The sequence below is a fragment of the Pollicipes pollicipes genome, unplaced genomic scaffold, assembly GCF_011947565.3.
Source record: "Pollicipes pollicipes isolate AB1234 unplaced genomic scaffold, Ppol_2.1 Scaffold_4002;HRSCAF=4701_pilon_pilon_pilon, whole genome shotgun sequence".
NCBI classification, from domain to species: Eukaryota; Metazoa; Arthropoda; class Thecostraca; order Pollicipedomorpha; family Pollicipedidae; genus Pollicipes; species Pollicipes pollicipes.
The window spans coordinates 20789518-20813565 of NW_023596420.1; the positions used below are offsets into that span (position 1 = coordinate 20789518).

The 24048-nt window shown below is 49.4% G+C and overlaps 1 protein-coding gene and 1 long non-coding RNA gene across 2 annotated transcripts; both read right to left on the bottom strand.

Annotated features, from left to right (window-relative positions):
* Positions 1-8924: 8924 nt before the first annotated feature.
* LOC119093645 (uncharacterized) lies at positions 8925-10929 on the bottom strand. The gene is made up of 2 exons (XM_037216633.1): positions 10671-10929; positions 8925-9446 (listed from the first exon to the last, which is right to left on the bottom strand). Exons 1-2 carry the CDS (start codon positions 10799-10801, stop codon positions 9275-9277), a joined length of 303 nt encoding a protein of 100 aa, XP_037072528.1. The 5' UTR covers positions 10802-10929; the 3' UTR covers positions 8925-9274.
* Position 10930: 1 nt separating this feature from the next.
* Positions 10931-12634, bottom strand: LOC119093646 (uncharacterized). Its single transcript, XR_005093649.1, has 3 exons — positions 12551-12634; positions 11482-11611; positions 10931-10992 (listed from the first exon to the last, which is right to left on the bottom strand). It is a non-coding gene; the product is annotated as an uncharacterized LOC119093646 (long non-coding RNA).
* Positions 12635-24048: the final 11414 nt, after the last annotated feature.

Genomic DNA, 24048 nt, shown 5'->3' on the forward strand with positions numbered 1-24048 from the left:
ACGCATACGCGCCACGGCACAGGCGCGGTAACCACTGATGCACCATGTCCAGTTGCGGCACCAGCCCCGTACAGAGCCCTGACGGGGGGCCCTGCAGGAGGCCCCAGTCAGTAGCCATGCGGGGCAAGTTCGCCAGTGTAATGAATGGACAGACGATAAGAAAGATAGGACGGGATGTCCTGCCAGTACATGCACCTTAAAGCGCATTTCTAGCACCTAATTTCTTTTCCTGTTTGAGCAAGTCCCGCGTCACGCACAGTCCATTTGATTCTGGCTGTGATATGCGCATGATATGCATGTGAACATCACGTGTCTCAAAGAAAAACTGCGCCTGTCCAATGCCTTGGCTCAGACGTCCTTGTTTTTGTGTGTAATCTCGAAACAGCACGTTTTATATCATGCCCCGAAGAACGTGCACAAGAAAATAATCGTGGGTCGATCTCAACGAGTGGAGCTTATGCGACGTTGATCGAGTTGTTTCTTGGTTAAATACGGGTACCAATGTAGTCCTACAGCCGAATCATGACTCCAACACGCGCTGGGATGGGGAGTCAATTTGCCACCTGATGTTTTTTCAGAACAACTTCTGAACGGTGTAGCGCAGCCACATCAACCTTTACATTTCTGTAGACGAGTGAATAGTCGATCTTTGGTATGCAAATTTAACATGCCATCTAAGGTCGCTAACCTACAACCGGTCAAAATCAGGCTTGGCTGCCAGCGAAGGCGATGCCTACGGACCCTTTTAAGCTGAGGCGAGAACAGAGTGCTAGATAAAGTCATGCAACTCCAAGAAGGTATCTAAAACGATTTAACGTTTCAAATTACGAGTAGGTACGACAGTACGATAGCCTAATTAGCCAGTTAGCCTGACTAGCCTAACTGCAAGGAGAAAAACTGGGGGAATGCATATAAAGATGTGTTAATATTTCGGCAACATGCCTTTATCGAAACGGACAGCAGAAGTAGTAAAAGTAGTAGATTAAGGCTAATTCCGCTTGACTTTTGGCTAGGAATTAGAGCCATATTAAGGTCAAAACCAAACCAATTTCACAGGAAGAATTGCCTTATGTTGCAACGTTTTACGATCATTCTGAACTCCTTGATCACGAAGAAGTCAACAGATCTTTTGTTTGCTCTTTGTGGCGATTAGTATAGTTCAGTGGCCTAGCATGACCGCGACCACCCTTTTGCTTTAGATATGGAGACGCTTAGGGAAGTTCTTGACTGGTTTATAAGTACAAATATTAGAATGTCATCGAAGTGTTGGTCGTCTTCACGTTATTAATTTTAGATCAGATCATTGACCTGCTGTGTGTGCAAGTGATCTTTTACTTGGAAAAGGCATTCATATTCAAGCTATTTGTGTGCGGTGTGACACCCAGGACGTGGCCAAAATAGATTCGCTGGTGCTTTACGCTATCTTGCTGCCAAAGAAAATGCGAGAAAAAATGAATAAGTTTAGATGTTTTGTGGAAGGTTTTCGATGCCTCCCACGAGCAGGAAGCTCAGAGTGTTCCCCGATTCAAACTGATTCATATGCAGCATGTCAATTGAATCAGTCAATACAATTCAGACGGTACCAAGGGGAAGAATAATGCTAGCCTGGGAACATTACCGTGGGAAAAACAATGCGATAAGAGCTCATTAACTTGTCATGTTTCAGTAGTGGTATGATGAGTGTCAATTTTCAATCACAGAAATTTAGGTGTTTTTAATCCTCTTCCCATTGGTCGTATCCCTGAGATTTAAACTCATGCGGTACCTGGCGGGTGGCAGTTATGCCCCTCAAAAAGCACCGACGAAGTGATGGATGATCTATTTGTCACAGGAACTTCAAAATCACGCATCAGCACATCAACACTTATCGTCATTCCGTCCTAAAACATACAAGTCAACAGTTGATAGCTAATGCGCGTTATCGACATAGTGAACCCATGTTCGCCTGGGATAGGTGTCATTTTCATCACGGAACGGTAAAAGTTTTGCGAATGGGTTGGAGCAAGCGCGCTTTCAGTCTTTAATCGCAAGAATATAATCGCCTGGGATTGTAATCTCCATATGCTGGAAGGCGTCGGCTGCTGTTGCTAACACCAGCTAGCCCCCTGAGGCGGGCGAAACCGCCACGCACCGGAAATTTGTACCTTCGTACATTTTATGCATTTCTTACTGCGTCGAAATCGTCTTATTGGTCCTTTATCTAAATCGCATAATTTACACATTGTTTCCTCGATCAGATCAGCAGCCAGACCAACACGAACAGTACATACTCCAACACTGCGCGAAATTTTTGTTGTGTCATAGCTGCTAGTCTGTTCAGACTATCAACATGGAAATCGTACAGGTGAGGCCTGTCTCGCGCTCTACCCTCAAAAGCTACAAAACAAGGTCAAGAAGCGTTAAAAAGCCCCGCTTTCTGCCACACGGTCGTTTTCGTCCGTGTCGCTTTCGGCCACCAAATCTAGCTGCAACAGTCGACGTTGCGCGGCCCACGGAGACTGCAACGTCGGTCTCCAGCTTTATCCTGACCTCATATTGTGTATAAGCGTGCTCAAAACTCACGCTTCAAGGAATTTTAAAAAAATCCTCAGTACCTGATTCCGTAAAATTGTAACCGTGCCCTGGCGAAGCTTGGTTAGCCTTACCAATTAAAAGGGCTGTTTCGTACCACCCCACTGTGAAAATGTCACACAATAATGAAAGATCACAAGCATTGGCTTCCATACAATGTAGCTTGTAATGGCAGGAAATGTCGATTTTAGAAATATTCATGGCATGATCGGAAAAAGAGCAGCGTAGTATCAAGCTGATATTAAAACAAACACAAGAAAATGTTGATTGTCTCAGTGCGACTCACAGCGTGTCAATTTTTCAAACAATATACCATGGCTTATGAAGGGGAACCTCTCACATATACTGCATATGTGGTGAATATGCGGGATAAAACAATGTTATTGTCCTTATACAATTATTTCTATCCCAAGGAATTCATGGCGGCTTGTCTTCATGTCAATGCCGCGCAAAGCTGGCATGAACAAAATGGTTCCGGGAACTCACGACGGCCTATTGTAATCACATTACATTTCACGCTAGGTTTTTCCGCGAGTTCTCGGTCTGGGCCAGCCGCGCATGCGCATTGTAAATGGCCACACTCTGGGTGCTGCGGAGGTCTACACATTTCCGGCGCCGATTTCAAGCTCGTTTTTTAGCCTTATTTCAGCCAAAGGTCAAAATTAAGAGACCACCTCAAAATTTGACACAAAACAGACCACGTACACCCTTCCATGCCCTTTGAATTTTGAGCACCTTGCCTTCTTACCTTTTGAGACTTGAGGGGGTCAAACTGACCCCAGCCTGAGAGCGTCGCATTCAGTCGGCCACACGGACGGACGTTGTTTGCTCAACTGATATGAAGGTGTGGTGTCATCAATCTTACCCCATTCATTATAGCCCACATTACATATCTCCGTCAATGTAAGGCGTGATAAGATGCTTAAACGGGTGTTTTACAGATTGCTCACAGGTGAAGTGCACTTAGACGTTACGTGATGACTTTGGTGGTAGCCATCTCGTGATCAATATTGAAACGTCATTTAGATTTCCACAACTTGGCATGACATATTAATCAACAGCGTCGAACATCGGCCATAAAACCACCGCTCGGCGGCTTTTTAAAGGAAATGCTCTAGATGCGTGCACGGCGCTGCAACAATGGACGGGCGGACCTCTTGCAGGCGTGTGATGGTGTCCTCCACCACCTGCCCTGTGACATGGCCCACCTCACGGACGGCTGTGACCTTCAGCTCCTACGTTTGATGTTTGGTGACGTACTCTCGATGCGTCAAGTGGCCCAATATGAAAACGTCGAGTGGTCCGGCGGGACTGGGGACCCAGCGGACTCCATTACAGTGTACTCACGCGGTGGTTCGGAAAATAGGCTTGGGGCTCGTCGGAGGCTCACGTGCCCCACGTGCCCCTCAGCAGGCTGCATCCTTAAAAAGACGACTACGTGGTTGACCATGGGGTGGGAAGGGAAAAGATGCACAAGAGGCTGTCGCCAATATTGCTATTTGATAGGTCATGAGGTGGGAGGAGCATGCCACTGGCTCCTTCTTCGAAGATGCGCAGGGTGGGCCGCCATCATCAACTACAAGCGCTACATTAACACTGTGCCTTTAGCCCTTTTGGACAAACCTCGGGCTAAGACATCGCCTTGACTGTGATCAGGAGTGGCTGCATCAAGACATTGCAACGTCCGCACGTGGCTGAGGGCTTACTCCTTAGGGTTCGCACGCGGCTGAGGGCTTACTCCTTAACTGGCTGCCAGTCCATGTACCAAGCCATGACACCAATCGCACTATAAAGGAATCAGCTGAGCCCTCAACTCACTGATCCTCAGTCCATGCAATATCATCATACTGGGTCACCTTAAGGATCGCGGGTGTGCTACCAAAACATCGCACAACAGAGGAGCCCGAGGCTGCGATCGTCCCAAGGGCGGACCGTGTCACGGCCCATGTGGCGGGTGACACCATCGCCCGCCAGCAAGACGCTCCCCGCTGAAGATCCTGATCTCGCATCCGGAGCATCTTCTTCAAGAAGCTGCTGAATGACGATTTGATGACCGATGTTCGACCTTGTTGTGTTAAGACGGGGCATTAGTATTATGTTATTGTGTTGACCTTGTAATTTAATGTTTTGTTATGTTAGAGTGTTGACCTTAAAATGTCAACTACCGCAAGCTTTTTCGCAGAAATATGCTTGATATGATAAGGAAAGCCAGCCCAGCCTGCTAGCTATTTGTGCAACCTTGAGCATTTATCAGCATTCAAGGCGGCAATCTCCGCCATCTTGGATGCTCACCAGTTTTCTTATTTTGCTCTGGATGACATAAATGGTAGTATAATATCTCTTTTGGGGCTTATCATGGTGTGCCAAAGTCCATTACTGGACTAATTTTTGGCCTACGAGTAATAATCCGACACCAAATCAGAGATAAAATCTCACGCTCAGTGAAGGCCTTTGACCTGCAGTGTCGCGACACCCAGATGCATCTTTAGCACCGTACTACCAGTCAGCACCCGTCACACTTCTCTACTGCTGTTCATAGTCATCATCACTATGTACAGCCAGCTCCTTTTCGTTGCCTGCGATGTCCATCTGCTTGCTGGCGCCACGGCTATAGCATGCGATTTCTCCCTAACCCTTGCAGTAATCTGTACGCCAAGGCCTGCGCTGCTGCTGCTGCAGCTGCAGCGTGCGACACTGCATGTCTTGCTTTGAACGGTGCAGCTGCAAGCCACTAGATCCAGGAACGCTTCGGGAGTAAATACTGCTGTTAAGACGGCTGGTAAGACGGTGGAGACTTCGATGCTCCAGTCGAAGTTGGAAATATTTCTGGCTTCTCTTCTTCGGGGGGTCGGGTGGGGATGGGGTGGGGGTGGGGGGTGGGGGGGGGGGGGGTCACGCGGAAGGTTCTTCGGGGAGGGGCGGCTGAGAGTGTAGTGGGTCAATCAAGTCTCCAGGCTTTCAGTGCTGGCACTGCGACCTCGCTGTCTCGCTGAGTGTCACCAGGCGTGCACGCCCGCCGTAGCTCCTACCTGGCTCGCTGGGAAAGGTGCTCTTCTGCCTCACATGTCAGCTCAATTAGCGAGCAGAACTGACCTGTCGCGAAGAAATACGGCAGCGTTGTCTTGAGACAGTGCTGAAGGAGGAAGTTGTCGTCCTGCTCCCCCCCCCCCGCATGATCATGAGCGTCAGCAGTTTAGGCTTGAAGAAGCAGCTCACTTACATACTTCCGGTAAGGTGATCTTTGACTGTCCCCAGGTGGTTTCTCAATTCCTGGTATGTCTCGACGCCTTTTGAGTGCATCCTCTGCAGCAGAACGGTGATAGTGAGGTGTCCTCTCTGCGACTCACCTACCAGGCCATGCACCTGCGACAGAACAGGGGGTCTTCCATTCTAAACACGCCTCAGCTCCCGACAAGGCTCTGTCCGCTTTAGAGTCACGGATTCAGTTTACTGTCGTCAGGTTCAGTCAGCAGTGAAACGCCGGCATGACTGTCCGAAGTCCACAAGACTGGAAGGCCGGCCGAGTGGGCGGGTTTTAATGTTCAGCAAGATCGACTGGTGTGTGTGTGGGGGGGGGGGGGGGGGCGGCTCTGCCATAGAGATGCATATCAATCACCACACTGAGCAGAAGTGCTATCGCTCTATACCCAGAGGTTCTTCGACAGTTACTTGAACGGGATTTGGCTCTGCTTATTCACGGTTTTACACCGCTTGATCTGTACCAAGATGCGAGGATTTGGCTGTCTTTCGGCTTGCACTGTTTCCAAGACAGCAGACAGTCTCGCTTCAAATCAAAATCACTATAATGAGACTTCATCAACTTTTGGGAGTCGCGATATGAAAACTCAAATATTTTCCTCCTAATGCATATATAAATATTTTCTACTCGATGTGTGGCATCATTTGTGAGCTAACGTATTAGTTCCTTGCAGAGCTGTGCGCCACTCATCGCGCATGGCTTGGCAGCGATGAAGTTCTGAACGGACGCTATTGTACATCCAATAAGACATGTCGATGTGAGCATTAAAGATTCCTATAATACATGCGTCGCGCATGTGACATTTCTTAACATTGCTATAGCTTATAGCAAATGCAGCTGTTCCGATATGCACGCCCCACTATGAGTATGAGAATACAACAGGCATATATCGATCAAGAGGGTGAATCTCAGTGATACATAATCACGGTTAAATTTGCACTTCTAATTCAGCCTTGAATTTGATCCAATACACTAAAAATAGCCGTAAAAATGGGGTGCCCACTGTAATAATACTTAAACGATATCACTCGAGTGAGCCTCCAAGTCGTCGGGATATAATTTTGAAGCTGGACCAACAGTCCAAATGTCGGCGGCGGTCATCTGGAATTGTGAGAAGTGCACGAAGTTGTGCAAGCAGCATCCAAGCTAATTTGGCCGTCCAGGCTACATGAAATTAGTTACAGATAGGATTTATGTCAGAAATTCACGGTAGTTGACATTGCAGGGTCTCATATAAGAAGCATAAGGTCGGCAACTTCAACTATACGTGCCCGACCAAGCGAAAAGCGTCTTCCATAGTACTTACTTCGCGTGGGTAGCATATGTTTACATAATTACGGTATATAACACACGCAGCTTCTGTGAGTGCTACCCTTGCAATGAGTACAATAAGACAATGAATGGCATATATCGGTCAATGCACGTAACTTTGGTGATGCATGATCAAGTTTGGATCTGCACTTCCAGTTTAAAACTGAATTTGATCCTGTGCATTCAAAATAACTGTAAAAATGGCCTCCCCACAATACAAATATTATAAAAATGATGTCGCATAAACCTTCAAGCCATGGAGAAAAAACTTAAATTGGACCAAAATTCAAGATGTTAATGGCAGTCATCTTGGATTCTGAAAAAAATGATTTAAGTTGCACCAGTCCCAACTAAGCTAATTTCGATCTCCTATCTACACAAAACATATTTCGGTGAAGAAGTTCGTGGTTGTGGACCATGCAGGGTATCATATAGGATGTGCAATAATGACAGTTCCATTATTAAGACGATGTATTGCGCCTACATTTGGTCATTGGAAGAATATGTGGATTCTAATTATGTGATGTTTAATAAGTTACGAAGAAACGTCCGAGTGCTCCTCCTTTGTGGACACCCTGTATTAAAGCAGGGCGGCTCACCTCATCGGGAGATGTTTAGGCCCTGCAGAGGATGACTTAGCCTGCGGCATTAGCCATAACCATCCCCATGCAGCCGTTTGAAGCGCATGTAATGCGGCCGCCAAGGTCACCGCTGCCACCACTAATTGCCAGGGTGCAGCCTCCAGGATGGCTGAGTGATGCTGCGCACACAGGGCGTGTACGCCTCTGAGTATGCAGATGAGCAGTCTCCCATGGCGGCTTCGATGAGGTGTTATTCGCATCGGTCACGCACGGTGTGTCATTATCCATCGGCCCTCGCGGAAGTACGCTGGTAGCAACACCGCTCTACGACGTAACGTCCCTGCTAGCTCATAGGATTCACGTGTTAAAGGTCTGCTTTTCAGAGCTATGAACCGAATTCTATCAGGCCAATTTCGATGAACCCGTTTCAGAACGGAAGGCTGCTAAATTGCCTTGGCCTGATCCATCAGTCTTTTTTTTAGAGAAACAAAGATCTCACGGTGCACTGGGCCAAACTTTCTGTGCACCTTACGCCGTGAATTTTCCGACTTTCGCGACACGCACAGTGGTCTTAAAACCTCAATCGAGAACGCGGCGATCACAACTGAAAGGTGGGTTGTTCGAAGACAGGAATATGATTTTTCTATCAGCTTCATATAAAATATGCTGCATTGTGTCCTAACAGCAGCACAGACTGTCATTGCAATGTAGTGTAACATTTTTGGACAGCTTCTTGCAAAAAATTATCGGCACAGCATTCATCTAAGTTCGAAATACTTTACCTATTGTAGCACCTGTGCCACCCTACCTTCAGTTACTGGCTGTCACATGTCTAGCATAATCTAGATACTTATCCCACATCGCGCATCTAGTATATTTCTAGTTCAATGCCGCATTGTTGTCCGTACTTCGTTCTTTCAACCATCTATTGCCCGCGTTTTCCATGACCACTCTGCTCACACTAGCCGATGGTTTTGCACTCGAGCGATTGTGCAGCGTCACCACGCGCCGCTCGCCCTCGACCGGCTATGCGGATCCATCCTCCCCAACCTCACCCACCCCCCCGGCAGTGCCTCAGCGCACGACGAACTTGACCTTCAACCCGATCGTTAAAACCTTGCCGGTCTGCAAGACCAGTGCGCCATTCGCTTGACCTGCGGCCGGCAGCTCCGTGTGTTAGAGCTGGGCCATCAAACGCGGCGTTGTTGCGTTTCTGGTTTATTGGTCCATGTTGCAACGAGGCAACATGGATGGACGTGGATGAGAATGTTATGAAGACAAGGCTCACATCATCATGACAGGTATCATGGGCAGATGGAAACGCCCTCGACCGCTCATTGCCCCATTAATGCCACGGAACCTGCAAGGAATCAAACCAGCCAGAGTCACGTCGTCACCAACGCGCAGCACGGCTTCGCTCGTCGCACCGATGGGCGAGCCGGCGCCTCGCCGGACGGGAGCGGCACATCCTTCCCGGACGTGCTCCGCCGGTCCGGCGCGTGGGGACGCCCACCGCGGACAGAGAGGACGCCGGGAATCGTCCGGCGCCGGCTCACTGCTCCTCCGGGCTGGTGATGGCCTCCAGCAGCGTCTCCGAGTCGTACTCGCAGGCGGTGAAGGTCTGGGCGCACACCTCGGCGGTGCCGGTGCTGCTGCCAAGCTCGGCGGCGGCGTCGTACAGACGCTTCGGGGAGTCGGCCCGGCCCGAGGACGGCACGTCAGACCTGCGGTGGCGGTGTCAGGCTTAGAGACAGGGGCAGGGGCGGGGGAACTGCACAGGGGTCACGCGGAGTCGAGGGCGAGGCAAGGGGCAGGAGTGCAGGAGCCAAGTGGCCATACCTAATCCGGTCTTGAACGGGTGGACATGCGGCTCCACTTGTGTCTACAGCGCGCTACGTGACGACATGCCTGTAACACCCGATTAGTTAAACGTAACCGACCACATTGTGGCCATAGCCTGCTATGAATGTAATTTGCATTGTCCAATGCACTGCTATCTTTTTTTCTAGGTCCTGGTCTCCTTAACCCTGCGCTGATGTCAGGCTTTGTTTGCTGAGCGGTGCACGAGACACAGAAGAAGCACCGGCACGACAGCGATCGTTCACCCCGATGACAAGCTTTATTTTCGGCTGGGCCGTTGGAGTAGAACCGTTAGAGCTCCTTCAGGCAACAACCAATCCGCGAGAGTTATGAAAAGGATGCCGGACCACTCGACGAGAGGACTCCATGATGCCTGCCAGGGAAAACTAAATGATGTTCACGACTGGAACATGAGAAACCGGGTTTGCAGGACATCCGTCATAATCAGAGCCTGTGAGCACTGCCTTTGGCAAGAGGCTTTGGTGTGAATGAACGATGACTTGAACATGCAGGCGTTATGGGCTTCATAACGACTAAACGTAGAACACAAGTCATACAAAAGCAAAGGCGGGTTGCTGTCCATTCTCTCGAACAGAACTGTCTGCCGCTTGAGCCGACATTCGCCGTCCCTGTGATCAGCAGGCTAATATCTAACTAAATAAAAGCTGTCGTGTACGCGCCGATGAGCCCAAATAGCCTAACCTAACGGAAGAATATTAAGGAAATTTTGCTCAACATCAGGTCGGTCTCGTCTCGGAACTGGAGTGGACCTCAAAGCCGCAGTTTACTCCGTCCCCAGTTTGTGGTAAACGCTGAAACCATAGAACGGTGGGATGTTTGTTTGTGCTTTTTCTTGTGCTCGTGCTTGTGCTTGTGCTTGTGCTTGTTTATGTGGCTGTGCTTGTGCTTGCTCTTGACTACGAAATGAAGATATAACTGCGTGTTGTCCTTGCACTGCACTCCCTGGATGTAAATGCTGGTCGTCAAGCGGAAGGATCGCTTAGAGTGTTCCGTGAACCAACAGGAACAGCCATCCCCAGTCATACTCTTACAAGAAACCATTCAAAACACAGACTGCTGCAGCTCACCCGAAGAGCGCCAGGATCATGTTGCCCTCCTCGCCGAGGAAGCGCGGGTCGAGTGTGCGTAGCTCGCAGACGAGCCGCATGCCACAGCCGTCGGCGTCGCCCAGACGCACCGCCTGGAAGAAGGCGTCCATCTGGAGCGCCTCCACCTGCTCCTCCTGGTCCAGCGGCGCCGGCGCCGGCGAAGCGACCGCCGTCAGGTCGCGGCCGTAGCGGCGGCGGACCGAAGCCGCCACGGCGACCGCCGAAGCCGCCGCGGCGACCGCCGTAGCCGCGGCGACCGCCGTAGCCGCCGCGGCGACCGAAGCCTCGGCCGCCGAAGCCCCTGACGGAGCGGAGCGTGAGGGTGATGTCGCTGGTAGCGAGGCGGGTGGGGTGTCTGCTTGTTCATGTTTTTCGGGGGTAGGTTTTGTGCGAATCTCTCACGCTAGCAAAACTTCTTGTGGATGCAATGTTGATTAGGTGCAAAATCGTGTCGACCCGCGACATACGAACACTGTGAGCTGCAACCTTCTGACGCAGAAAGAACAATTCTTTTGTATTGGTAAACAGATTGCATGAAGCCGGCTACACCTTGATTATCCTTTTTATGACGCCTGAACTGCACTGCCGGTTATAACTGCAATCGATCGAGTAAGTTATCCAATATTCTCTATTGTCTCATATACTCATCATATAACTTCTGCGTTTCGACTTTCCGTTGCAGCCTCAACCACGAAATGGCCAACTGCGCTCAGTGCAGGCACTGAATTGCCGTGTCAGTGTTTTGCCTAACATACAGCTGCACCATGCACTGTAGCCCATTCCTGCTCACCTGCCGCCCCTGCCGAGGGCGAACCCGAGGGCACCAGCCTTGAGGAGGCCCAAACCAAGGAGGCCCTGCACTTGGGCCACCTGCAGCAAGCCGATCAACGCCGACAGCAAAAACAGCAGCTTCATGGTGCCTGCGGTGAGGCCAGGGGTCAAAAGTGGTCACGTGACCCGGACCACACGCGAAAGGCTGATAGTCACGACTCTGAGATAGCCATGCCAAGCCACCCACGTCTCAAGTTTGGGACAAGGTATGCAAGGTTTCAGTCATGGGTCAGAAATTCGGCTGGCGAGTCACGAGGTGTGTGTTGATGGTGTACCTTGGTGGTGTACACCAAACACGCCGTGTCCAGTGCGTCACCCAGCGTCACAGGTGCTGTGAGAACTAGGCAACAGTTATATGTCTGTGGAAGCTTCCATCCACAATTCGCACAAATTGTACTGAACTCTTATTGTAAACGGTTACAAAGCAATTCAGTCCAATGTTTTGACCCATTGTTAGTTTTGAGACCACTTATGAATGTGAAAATCTTTGCAGTCAGTCAAACGCCCTGGCCAAAGTCCCGCGGAGTGGATACCGGCCAAAGCACCTCGATCGAGTGACCAGCGCTGTATTCATCCCGCCAATGTCTCGTCGGCGTGTGTTCATCATACACGGCTGCCAGTGTGTGATCTATGTTTTGATCCCTTCATCAACGCATGTTGTACGACGATCAGGCAGGGAACGCATTAACCAACGAACAAGACCTAAACCACAGTCATGTCGACTATATTACCCTGATCCACATGCTCTCCCGAGAGCCCTGCCGTCTAAGCACCGCCGAATAGTTTATACCAGAGCTGCAATATATGAGCAAAGACCAGTGGGTGGATGAATATATCTTTTCTGGCTTGCAAGTTGCAGCATTCCACTGTTTCAAAAAGGCGACAGCAATATACCCGCTCAAGGTTCCTGTTCATCTCGTCACAGTAAAACCGTCGACCGTCATTGCCCGGCTCGCAGCGCCTCTCTTCTACCAACCATCACCACCTAGCTGCGGATGGACACCGCGCTCCGCGTTGTCAAGCCTTACCTCAGAGCTTGGAGCGGCGCTCAGCGCGATGCGGAAGATGTGACGGAAGAGTGCTGACCTGCCTCCTGCTCGTCCCTTTATAGGTGCCCGCCCCGGCCCGACTGGTCAGCGGGCGGTCTGCCCGGGGCCGGCCGCCAGGCGGGAGGGTTCAGTGTCCGCACCGGCGGCGGCGCGTCGAGGCGGAACGCAGGGGGCACACGCGAGGCGGCCGGCCTGCATTGGTCTTCGGACAAGGAGGCTGCAGAGAGGAAGTGCAACGGGTGTTGCATAATCCGTACAAATTATCTGCACAGGTCAGGTTGCATGTGACTTCAAGAACACAAATCCGCACTATCGTTCTAGTTGGACACAACCTTCCGCAAATACTCAATTCTCCGGTTAGTAAACGTATTTTACGGCGGTCGTTGTTTGGGAAACAAACGACGTAACCGATGTTTTACATAACACGTTTGGTTGATATATGACCGGTTTATTCTATGCGCTTTGCCCACATTGCACGTTGCATCTTTTCGCTAGCGTCCAATCATCTGATGCTTTAACATAACAGGCATTCTAAAAGCTCGACAGAAATTCCACGAGACGGCACATGTAGTTTTGCCGTTTGGCTTAACCCGGCAGTTACTGACGCATTTGCCATCAACCATTTAGTGTAAGAGAGAGTGGTTCACATCCATTCACACTTATATCTCGAAAATGATGGGATTGTTCTGGTTTATTCAAAACGGCAAAATGCCCGTGAATCGTACGAGCGCAGCGCACGTTAAGCCGTTTACATGTGGATCATGGTGACGTCAGAGTTTGACCCACAATGCGCCTCCCTTTAATTCGCATGTCCAATGAAATTCAGCTCAATAATGTGCCTCAATGGAACAAGACCCCGTTGCATCACCGTTGCAACCCAGATGAAGATGCATGAAACCGAACTGAAGTGAAGTAAGTACAAAATGCATTACACTCCTCTGATTCGCCTGCCGTCTCTCTTTTCTCGTCGTTGTTTTCATTGTTCAACAGTCGTGCGATATTTTGGCCTTAGAATGGGTCCTGCGGAACGCCGCAGTCGCATTTGCCTGCAGACGTTCATCAGGCCGTAGCATTGCAACCGAAAACAAAGCGCCTAAGCGTCAACATACTGCTCATTCGTGATTTCTTCTAATCAAAACGCCATCTTGCGGGTAAAAAGTTATCCGTTTACCCTTGAAGGAAATAAACCCAGCTGGCTTGTTCGTCGGTTCAAACCCACCACAATTGTTATGCGCCTTAATTTGCATGCACTGTGCATAAAACCCATGCAGTGGGGAGAAACAGCCGCGCTGAAACCTTAGAATCCTCTGGCCACATTCTAATAGACACGGTTTGAACAAAAGCTTATGGTCGTTGGTAACTCCCCTTTTGTGCACAAATTCGAAGAATATCAATACCACACAGACAGAAGCAGCAGTAGGTAGAGAAAGCTGCTTGCACATCCAAGTAGGGTATTAAATACAATCAAATGCAATATTTTGCGCCTCCGAAATCCGGTCATCGCGAGCCCAATGACATGAACATGTGTGTAAGCTTGCTGAATCAAGGATGTATTCAGGATCCTTCAAATTACGGAAATATATAATAATAGATATTTGTATAGTAATAAATATTATATATGAAATATTAATATAATGCACATATTAATAGAATAATACATATAATGCAAATATCATACATTAAACATTAATATGATATGAATATTAATATAATAATAAATATAATCTGAATATTGTATGTCATAGCATGATAAACATTCTGCTTTCAGTGAAGCGTTGCGAAATAAAGAGCAACGTTTGCCCCGCAACATCATCTTGTGAAACTTCGTAAGTCTGCCTCTGGCACTGCGCCAGATCATTGGCGGATGTACGATATACAAGCTGCCGACGTGGAAACATGTCGTAGATACAGCGTTGAGGTTAGAAAAAATGTAGAAGCTGACGTCCTCCGCTAAATGGCTAGACCTGGCACAATCTCTATGACATGTTACACGCGTCTCTGCAACGTTGCAACCATGCTGACATGTTATAACTACTTGGTTACCACGGCCGATTTTGAAAAGGCGCGAGGCTGAGACTACATTTTTGCAACGAGGCTGGTTTAGCGAGGAGGGTAGTGTTCAGCCTGATGGGCCACTTCTCAGCCAGCACTACCGATTCTGGTCCAATGAGCAGCCTGACGTGGTCGCTGGAGCAACATACACAGTGCAAAATCCGATGCATGATGCGCCTTAAACAGCTGGGCCATAATCAGACCTTTTTGTTTCGAAGATCACGATGACACAGCTGTGGTGAGTCAACACCAAACGGTACCTGGAGGTGTTAGCCAAGTTCTGGGTGGTCCTGAAGCTCAAGTATGGTGGTGACATGCTACAAATGGACCAGCAATTGTTCCAGCAAGATGGAACTACGGCCCACACAGCCGGCTCACACACAGCGCGGTCCACAAAGCCGGCTCACGCACAGCACGACCCTCACAGCCGGCTCACACACAGCGCGGCCCACAGAGCGGGCTCACACAACGGCACGGCCTACACAGCCGGCTCACACGCAGCCGGCTCACACACAGCACGGCCTGCACAGCCGGCTTACACACAGCCAGCTCACACACAGCACGGCCTGCACAGCCGGCTCACACACAGCCGGCTCACACACAGCACGGCCTACACAGCCGGCTCACACACAGCACGGCCTGCACAGCCGGCTGACGAGCTGTTGGCTCTGAGGCCGTTCGAAGGGCAGCTGATTTCCTTTAAAAACGTGTTCGGCCGACCTGAATGCTCGCTCGGCCTAAAAACTTCTATTTCGGTTCCCCTGGGCGACATCTAGCCTTAGGTACACGGAACGCATTCCAGCATCATTGACACCAGAAGCAGGCGGTGGAGCAAGCGGTGCGCAGGGCACCGCCTGAGACGTGTCGTGCCTCTCTGGACGTAGCGCTGCGTCGCGGTTCTCCTCGTCTGGATCGCAGGGATAACCACATGGAATGGGACTTCACTCCGGCTGTGTGGACTGTGTGGGATTCGGACTTTCAATGGGACTTCGCCTCGGGGTATGCAGAGTGGCTATGTTCATTCTTGCAGGACCGACAGCAGCGGGTCAAGTTGCCAGATGGAACCATGAGCCATTGGAGAACAATAACATGCGGCACTTCACAACGCATGTTAGTTGGCCCGGTTGCTATCCTGGCTATGGTTAACGGTGCCGCTGCTGATATTGAGAACCGACTGAAGTATGTAGATGATCTTATACACCAGGAGTGTTGAATTGACCAAGTAGATCGGCACTGCCTGTTGCAAGAGCACACTGACAAGATAAGTGATTGGGCAACAGCAAACAAGATGACATTGAACGCTGACAAGTGTAAATTGATGCATCTTTTTGAAGCCAAAAAAAAAATACCAGTTAGCACTACTGGACAGCATGATTCAAGGAAAAAGCCTGCCGGCTGCCGCCAAAACTAGGCTTCTAGGTGTAACAATATCAAATGACATGTCATGGCAAGCACATGTGAATGAGATTGTAACCAAAACGTCGAAAACTCTACATATGCTCTACATAATGAAGATATACCATCCACCACAGAAACAGCTTGTTCGAGTGTATGTTGCTTACATCCAGGCATTGCTAGAATATTGTGCGCCAGTTTTCATGCGGAACTCACTGCCAAGCAGATGCAACATCTTGAGAGAGTGCAGAAGAGAGCCTTGAAAATCATCTTCGGCCGTTTGGAAAAGTACTCGTGTATCTTGCAACGCTTGGACATGGAAATCTCTACTGACAGAAGAGAAAACCTATGCCTTAGGCTAGAAAAATAAATGCAAGCGTCTCCTATGCATAGCCGTCTGCCTCCGAAGTAGCGAGTGGCGATCTTCGGCAGAAATACCCGAAGCGCAGCGCGCTCCAAACGTTTTGCCGTGGTCTGCGACTGTGGACTACGCAAATAAAGTATTCCGCATATAACCACTTTCATTAACATATATATCATCATATCACATAAAATATTATCAACTATGTAGTATCCTACTTCATGTGTATGTTGTGCACACGTGCTATATGAGTTGATACCCCAAGTCATACTTTTCTCAATAAACCGTCTCTCTCTCTCTCTCTCTCTCTCTCTCTCTCTCTCTCTCTCTCTCTCTCTCTCTCTCTCTCTCTCTCTCTCTCTCTTCTCTCTCTCTCTCTCTCTCTCTCTCTCTCTCTCTCTCTCTCTCTCTCTCTCTCTCTCTCTCTCTCTCTCTCTCTCTCTCTCGCTCTCTCTCTCATATGGAACGAACTGCCCGTGGCTCAGCGAAAACTTCCGCATGTCGGCCGCTATGGAAGGCGTGACTGAGCAATGTGAATCTGAGAGGACTGCTTAGCTCACAGGCACGCCCGACTGTCACCTGCGCCGCAACAGACAAAGCGGCCTTTTCATCCGCACCAAAGCATGTTTCTCCTCGACAGCCTCACGCCAGACAGACGAGTTCAACGCCCAAGCACCGTCGGTTGGTTCGCACATCTCCCATGACGTCAGCCGGAGCCGTGGTGACGGGGCGGTTTTTTGCCAACACACAAGATCTAAGTCAAGTAAGCGCCTCAGGTAAGTTTGAACCCAAGTGCACTCTTCTGCGTTGATAACAAAAAATAACGTGAATGGAGCTGATTATGACCAGAATGTTGGAAAGCAGTAATATTGTGTAATTCCAGTATTTTTGGAACATCCAACCGCCATTTTGTAAATATGTTACCCATATCCGTGCTCATACCCCTGAATTCCCATAATCTCTACCCGACCTAACCCGTCACCTCTTTCATATGGGTACCCATACTGATGAACCAACGCTTAAAGGCCTCTTTATGAAGGGGAAGCTCCAGGCTGAAATGACGTCATGCTTCTTGAAACAGAGGCATTCATATGCGGGGTAGCAAGTATGTAACTTCACTGAACCTCGGCCGGTCTAATTTTCCTGAAAGGTAGGACTCAACCACCACCATGACGCCAATTTTTGTCTGCTGCCCAGGGTGTTTGGCTCTATTGGCTCACATTTTGTCATAATTTAAACGAAAATAACTAACAAATCCTGCATCTGCTATCGTCTCACCTGCGCCACACTACAAGGGTAGTCATACCAGTAAAATGCAGAAATTGGCATTTCAAAAATATTTGTCCTGCATAAAAAACTTGTGCGCGAGCGGAGACGCCATGCTTACAATGTCATTTGGGCAGGCCATCCTCAATGGGAGGTAGACCATACTCATTCAGGAGTCTACGATGGTCGCACAAATGTAGTATTAATGTTTCCAATGCATTCGTGGTCAAGAAAAGCACCTCTGAACTGAAGCCTGTCCCGCGCAATGTTCTACAGGTCTGCTTCAAAATTAACCTAAACACTAACGTGACACCGAGCCAATTTAGATCGAAGAGGGAGTGAGAGACGAGAACCTGTCCCTGCTATCTCAAGACAATATAGCGTACGTAGAGGCACATACAACGTTGTGAGAAAGCTTATGCAATCACTGAACCATTTTCGCTCAGGCTGTTTCCCAAATGTGAGGTGAAAGCCATGTTAGCTCAATTGCTCTTCGCCTTATTTGCATAATTTAAGACTCAACATTACTTCCATCGTTTCAAACGACCAGTAAGTAAACCAATTAGTCAGCCACAATAGCGTGACTTCAACCTGCACGCTGACGGAGCTCCACACGACAAAAGCCTGCTGGAACCTGGAGCGGACAGGTCCCTGCCTCACCCTGCTGTCGTGGGATAATGCAGATCAAACAAAACTGATTGCACCTTGTTAAAGCGCTCAGACAGTTTTAAACTGCATATACTTAGGCAATTTGACGAGTGGTGGTATGATCATGTGGCATTTCTTTTTTAACTTGAAGGGGACGATTCCCAAGTCGCCTCTGTCGTTTCTCGCCGTCAGCGACTGAACGATTTGGCAAGTCTTAACGCTATGCTTGACCCACATCTGTGCTGCCCAAAACCCCCTGGAATTGAATCATAGCAAGAAAATAACTTACCCTAGCTCCTAGTCGTCATCACCATTTTACAAGTTTCCCGGAAGGCATATATACAACGGACATACACCTGCCGTGGAAACAGAGGCGCTGCACGCACAGCTGCTCTGCAACTTTTTCGGACCACTACGTCCGCTTCTCGCTCATGGTACCCATGTCACAGATGTTCACCCGCTATTTTCTTCCCGGGAAAACGGCGGGTATTCCCCGGCCCGTGGGTACTGAAGAGCCCCCCGTGCAGAGCCAACGGCGTAGGTGGGGCCCGGCTGCAGGGAGCGCCGCCCGGTCAGCCCGGTGAGAGGTCAGATGAAGGGCGCATGCCCGGTCTGCGATATGCAAATGGTGCGGGTGGCGCATCGGCTTGGAATACAGATGGCAATCCTCCCACGCCCGTGAAAGCCATGCAATTGTATGTGCGGAAGCCATTCACTCAGTCACCGAGGACGATGGGAGCAATGAGTGATGATGATCGCATAAGGCAATCAGTATTGAATGTTTTTGTCTGGTTATTTTTAGGCGTGACCTTCCCAGTGCTATGTTAAAATCACGGGAGTTGACTGATTCAGCCATGTCACATCACGATAGAACCATATGCAGTTTTCTTCGTGCTCTTTCATCCATTTCTCATGCACGGGCTCCGCATCACGCGCTGCATGCGTGCCTCATGAGCTCTTCGCTTCTGAGAACGGCGGGTCACCGGCCTTCCACCCGCCAGACATCCGCATCATCGCCGCGGACCTGTGCGTCATCGAAATCCGCGTCATCGTCGTCGCCGTTCTGAAGCCCCATATGTCCGCACCGCTGCCCGTCGCCTAGTCACGGTGCGTCCGACGATGACGCGGCCGGCGCGGTCACTGTTTCGGGAACTCCCGTGACCTGCGCGCCACCTGGCGTCGCCCGTGCGCCAGGTCAGCTCCCGGCCGCTCCTCGGCTTCCTCCACCAGCGCACTGCCAGCGGCTGGCGTTTTTGCGAGTTGACAGGAATGCGCGACGCTCCGCGCCACGGGCGGGGTGAACGTCGGGGAAGCACCGGCCGAAGATCGAGGCACATCGGCGATGAAACAAGGGGAGAAATGACGGCAGGGCGTCCCGAGCGCGGAGCAACGGAAGCCACTCTAGAGGCGGCAGCGCGTGATCGGGCAGGTTAAAACACGTTCCAAGCGATCTGATGCTGTGCCATTCGTTACGACCGAGCACAATGTTGTGGATAAGAAAACCCGACGCATGTGGCCGAAGTGTAAATCGTGAGTCATTGATGCTTCTTACGAGTAAAATGCCTCTTACGAGAAAAATAAATTGATGCATGCATGACGATTCAGATCCGGTTCGCAGGACTCTGCCGGTCGGCCTTCAGGACGTATCGTGTCCGAACCACTCGACTATGTCGGCTCGTCCGTCTAATCCTGAAGAACGCCTAGCCTGTGGCAAGTGCAATGCTTACGTAATTTGGCGGAGGGCAGAGGGCGCGGGCGGCGTGACCTTCAGCGGTCGGTCCAGTCGCCGACCTCCGCCTGCTCTTTGTCATGGGTGTGGTGGGCGGCTACCGGCTTATCTCTCAGCTCGCTGGCACGAACGGAATCGGGGGCCCTCTAGGCTGCGAGATTATTTGCACCAATACTATATTCCGAATGAAGAGACGCTTGTGTTTTCGCATTGGACGCCGTCTTCATCAAGTCTCGCGCTTGCACGTCTGTTTCCATGAGGCTGGACAAATGCATCATATTTTGGCAAAATAATCGTTTTTGGTCGGCATGCTTTCCTGCGCATCAGATCAGGTAACAAAATCTGAACTAGTAAAATTGTCTGTTGAGTGACTTAAGAGGCCAGGACACTGCTTGGTTTCTGACAAGATGCAACATATCTGTCCCTTCAACACCATCCGGCTCCGGCTCCGGTTCTGAGATGCAAAGCATTTTCGCATGAATGAGCAGGTGAACAACCAAAAACTCCGGTTCTGGTATGAGACGAAGGGGTGAAATCACCTCGAGATATAGCAGAGCGGCCCTACACAGACTCGGACTCGCGGCGTGGCATCATCAGTGCGCGAGTCGTCAGTGGTCTATTTTGAGAAGGCGATTTAAATGGCCAAGCGGTATCTGTACCAGCTGCGCGGGACCGGAAATTCTTAGCGAACTTTTACAGCGGCCTACAGACGCGATGCAGATGCAAACCTAATAAACTGCACCAACAGCGGCTCCGGCAGGACGTCACACCTTCCCACCGTGTCCCGGGAACGACACACTGACTGCGGCTGCGTCTCGGGAGTCAGCAAATCACCAGCGGTGGCCGGCCCACTGGTGGTGCCCACCGCGCTCGCCGACTTGCCACCTCTTCTTGACTTCGTTCTGTGGCATTAGAACAAGTCTGAGATGTACAACAAACATCACCAGACGATTTCAGCGCTCAAGGCAGTCGTCCGAATGGCAGTGCAGCATATCCTAGTGACCTCGTGTCATGCGGCGATGAAGGCCGCCCAGGACAGGACAGCCCCCCTGCCTCGGGCGGAGAGGTGTTCGTTTGGAGCATGTGCTGCATTGGGTTCACTGGGCTACCGGGAAAGGCTGTTATGTTATAAGACAACGTAACATTCATTGCGTGATATTTTGTACACGCCTTACGCTGAAGTACTTGAAAGTGGCTACATGGGCAAGGAAGCATTCGCGTATAGCATAGGTTGTATGTTTCTATGCATGAATCAGAGTTACATGCTCATCCTTACACGTGCAGGGCGCGGTTTTGGTTTCTTTTTCGTTTCGGTGGGAGTGGGGAGGTAAAGCTTAAGAGACGACGAAACCTCCCCAAAATACTTTAAAAACCGTGTTTCACCTCGGATTTGCCCCACGTTGATACCAGAGTTGGGAGGGGGGGGGGGGGGGGAGGGGCAGAAGCCCAAGTTGTGGGGGAGCGAGCTCCCTGAACCGGCGTGGAAACTACACCCCTGCTCTGTAAAAACCATAGCCGGCCATGTTACTCCGATAGCACTGACCTTGGGTGATGCTGTCCAAACGTTGCGCATTACACAACCCCTTTCGCTGGCACAGTACGTCATGGTAAGCCTGTGAGGTTCAGACAGCAGCGCTCGTGTACTTGCCAGGCTAGCAACGGGGGGCGGGGGGGGGGGGGGGCAGAGGCGGCCAGGCCGCCAACGGATTGTATGGCCCTGGGTATGCGGTGGTCCGCTGGCCGGGGGTCAGAGAGAGCACCAAGCACATCTTGATTAAGCACGTTTGGTTGAGTTTTCGTGAGGTGCGGATCGGGGTTGAGACACTTACGGGCTTTATATTTCGCCTCATGTGTGATCATCATTCCGTCAATATTTTGATTAAACCTAGTGAGGTTGAGAAAATAGAATCCAGATATTACCATTAGAATCATTTCGAGGCAGTGAGCGTTCCAAAGTTTTCCGGGCTTACGTAAGTTGTTCATTGCACTTGCGAGGAACATTATTCACATAGATAAGACAAAAGTAATAGCCTTACTCCTCGGAGATAAGCCAGGAGAATGGAGATATAGATGGGTTGATATTTCGGCAACATGCCTTTATCGGAACAATAGCAGAAGTAAAGTTAGGATTGCCTGCCGATGATCCTGTTCCATTTTTTCGTTTTTTGAAACAGTAAGCCACAGTCTTACAGAACACCAACGTTCAGGGGATTAAACAACAAGCGACTGCCAACCACTATTACGATACAATGCATACCTAAGAATTAGAAGACGCGGAAATGCGTGTACATGCAAGCGAATCGAAGCAAACATGCACCATGCACCACGCTTCATTCAAAGATGCAAGCGAGTTGAAGTAAACAGGCACCACACATCACACTTTAATTATACATGCAAGCGATTTCAATTGAACAGGCATCGCGCGTCACTCGTCAGACATAACTTACACATGTAAGCGATTTTAAGGTAGCACACATCACACATCAAGGCACATATCACGTTCGCATAATCGACCATGACAAGCCCTGTACGTTAAGATTTGGTTGGCGAATTTTTATAAGAAAATATTCGGTGATTTTTCTGTCTGGGTGGTCCTGTGCTCTGTAGATGACTTTGAGCTCCAAAAGGGGCACAGAGTGTAGGGCACTAGTGACGGTGGAAAGGAGGAACAACCACGCAACGGTAGAAACGGAGCTCTTTATCCAGCCTACCAACTCTGGTATAATTCTGCACAGGAAATCTTGTATATATTAAGATATTGGATATATATATATATATATATATATATATATATATATATATATATATATATATATATATATATGAATATCAATGGATATTCTCCGCGACTTTTAGGTAAAATATCGGAAAAAGGGAAAAATGTAGAGCGCGTAGGAGATGGGTTTTAGGAGGCGGGAACACGTCATATCAGAAGACGGATTCTTAACGCTACCCTACACAGATGAGCATTTGCTGTGCATAATTAAACACATCGTTAAAAAATCAAGACCGCGCCTACGCATAGCTTGGAAAAACGACAGTAAGCCAAACAAGTCTCTGATGAAAACTGCTATCTCGAAGCCGAAGTGCCCGAATGGTAATAGATGTTACTTATGCTATATGGGTTTCAAGGGGTTTGCACGCAAAAAACGTGGTTCGTGAAATCAAGTCTAAACTGTGTGACAAAATGTGGGAAGAACTTAGCCTATGTCGGGGAGTCCATGCGCTCTATTCCTTTAAGATATAATGAACACCTGCGAGACGCAAAAAAGGGAATACCCCTTTTGATGACCATTCTTTGGCAAAACACGCTCACTTTGAAATCGACGGAGGTTTGGGCCTTATGCCTCTTTCAGAGCACAAAGTCATCTACAGAGCATAAGACCATCCTAACGGGAAAATCAGTGAATCTGTTTTTGCAAAAAGTCGCCGACCAAATTTTAACGTACAGGGCTTACCATGCCCGATTGCGCGATCGTGATATATGCCTCGATGTGTGACGTGTGCTAGCTTAAAGTCATTTACATGCGTAAGTGATGCCTGGCGCGTAACGTCCGATGCCTGTTCAACTGAAATCGCTTGCGTGTATAATTGATGCGTTGTGTGAAGCCTGTTTACTTCAACTCGTTTGCATACTTGAATGAAGCGTGATGCCTGATGCCTATTTTCTTGAATTCGCTTTCATGTACACGCATTTTCGCTTATTCCAATTCTTAGGTATGCACTGTATCGTGGTAATGGCTGGTAATCGCCTCTTGTTTGATCCCCTGAATGTTGGTGTCATGCAAAAACTGTGGCTTGCTGTTTAAAAAAAAAAACTCAAAAATCGAGTGGGATCATCGGCAGGCAATTTTGAATTCACGTTTGCTATTGTTTTGATGAAGGCATGCTCCATTCGCATGGTTTTCGCCGGGGACTAAGGCTATCACTGCTGTCTTATCCATGTTTTCCAGGCTGACCTTATTTATCAAAATACGAACCAGGCTGCAGCTGGGCGTGCTTTGATGTCAGACAAACAGGCGTTGT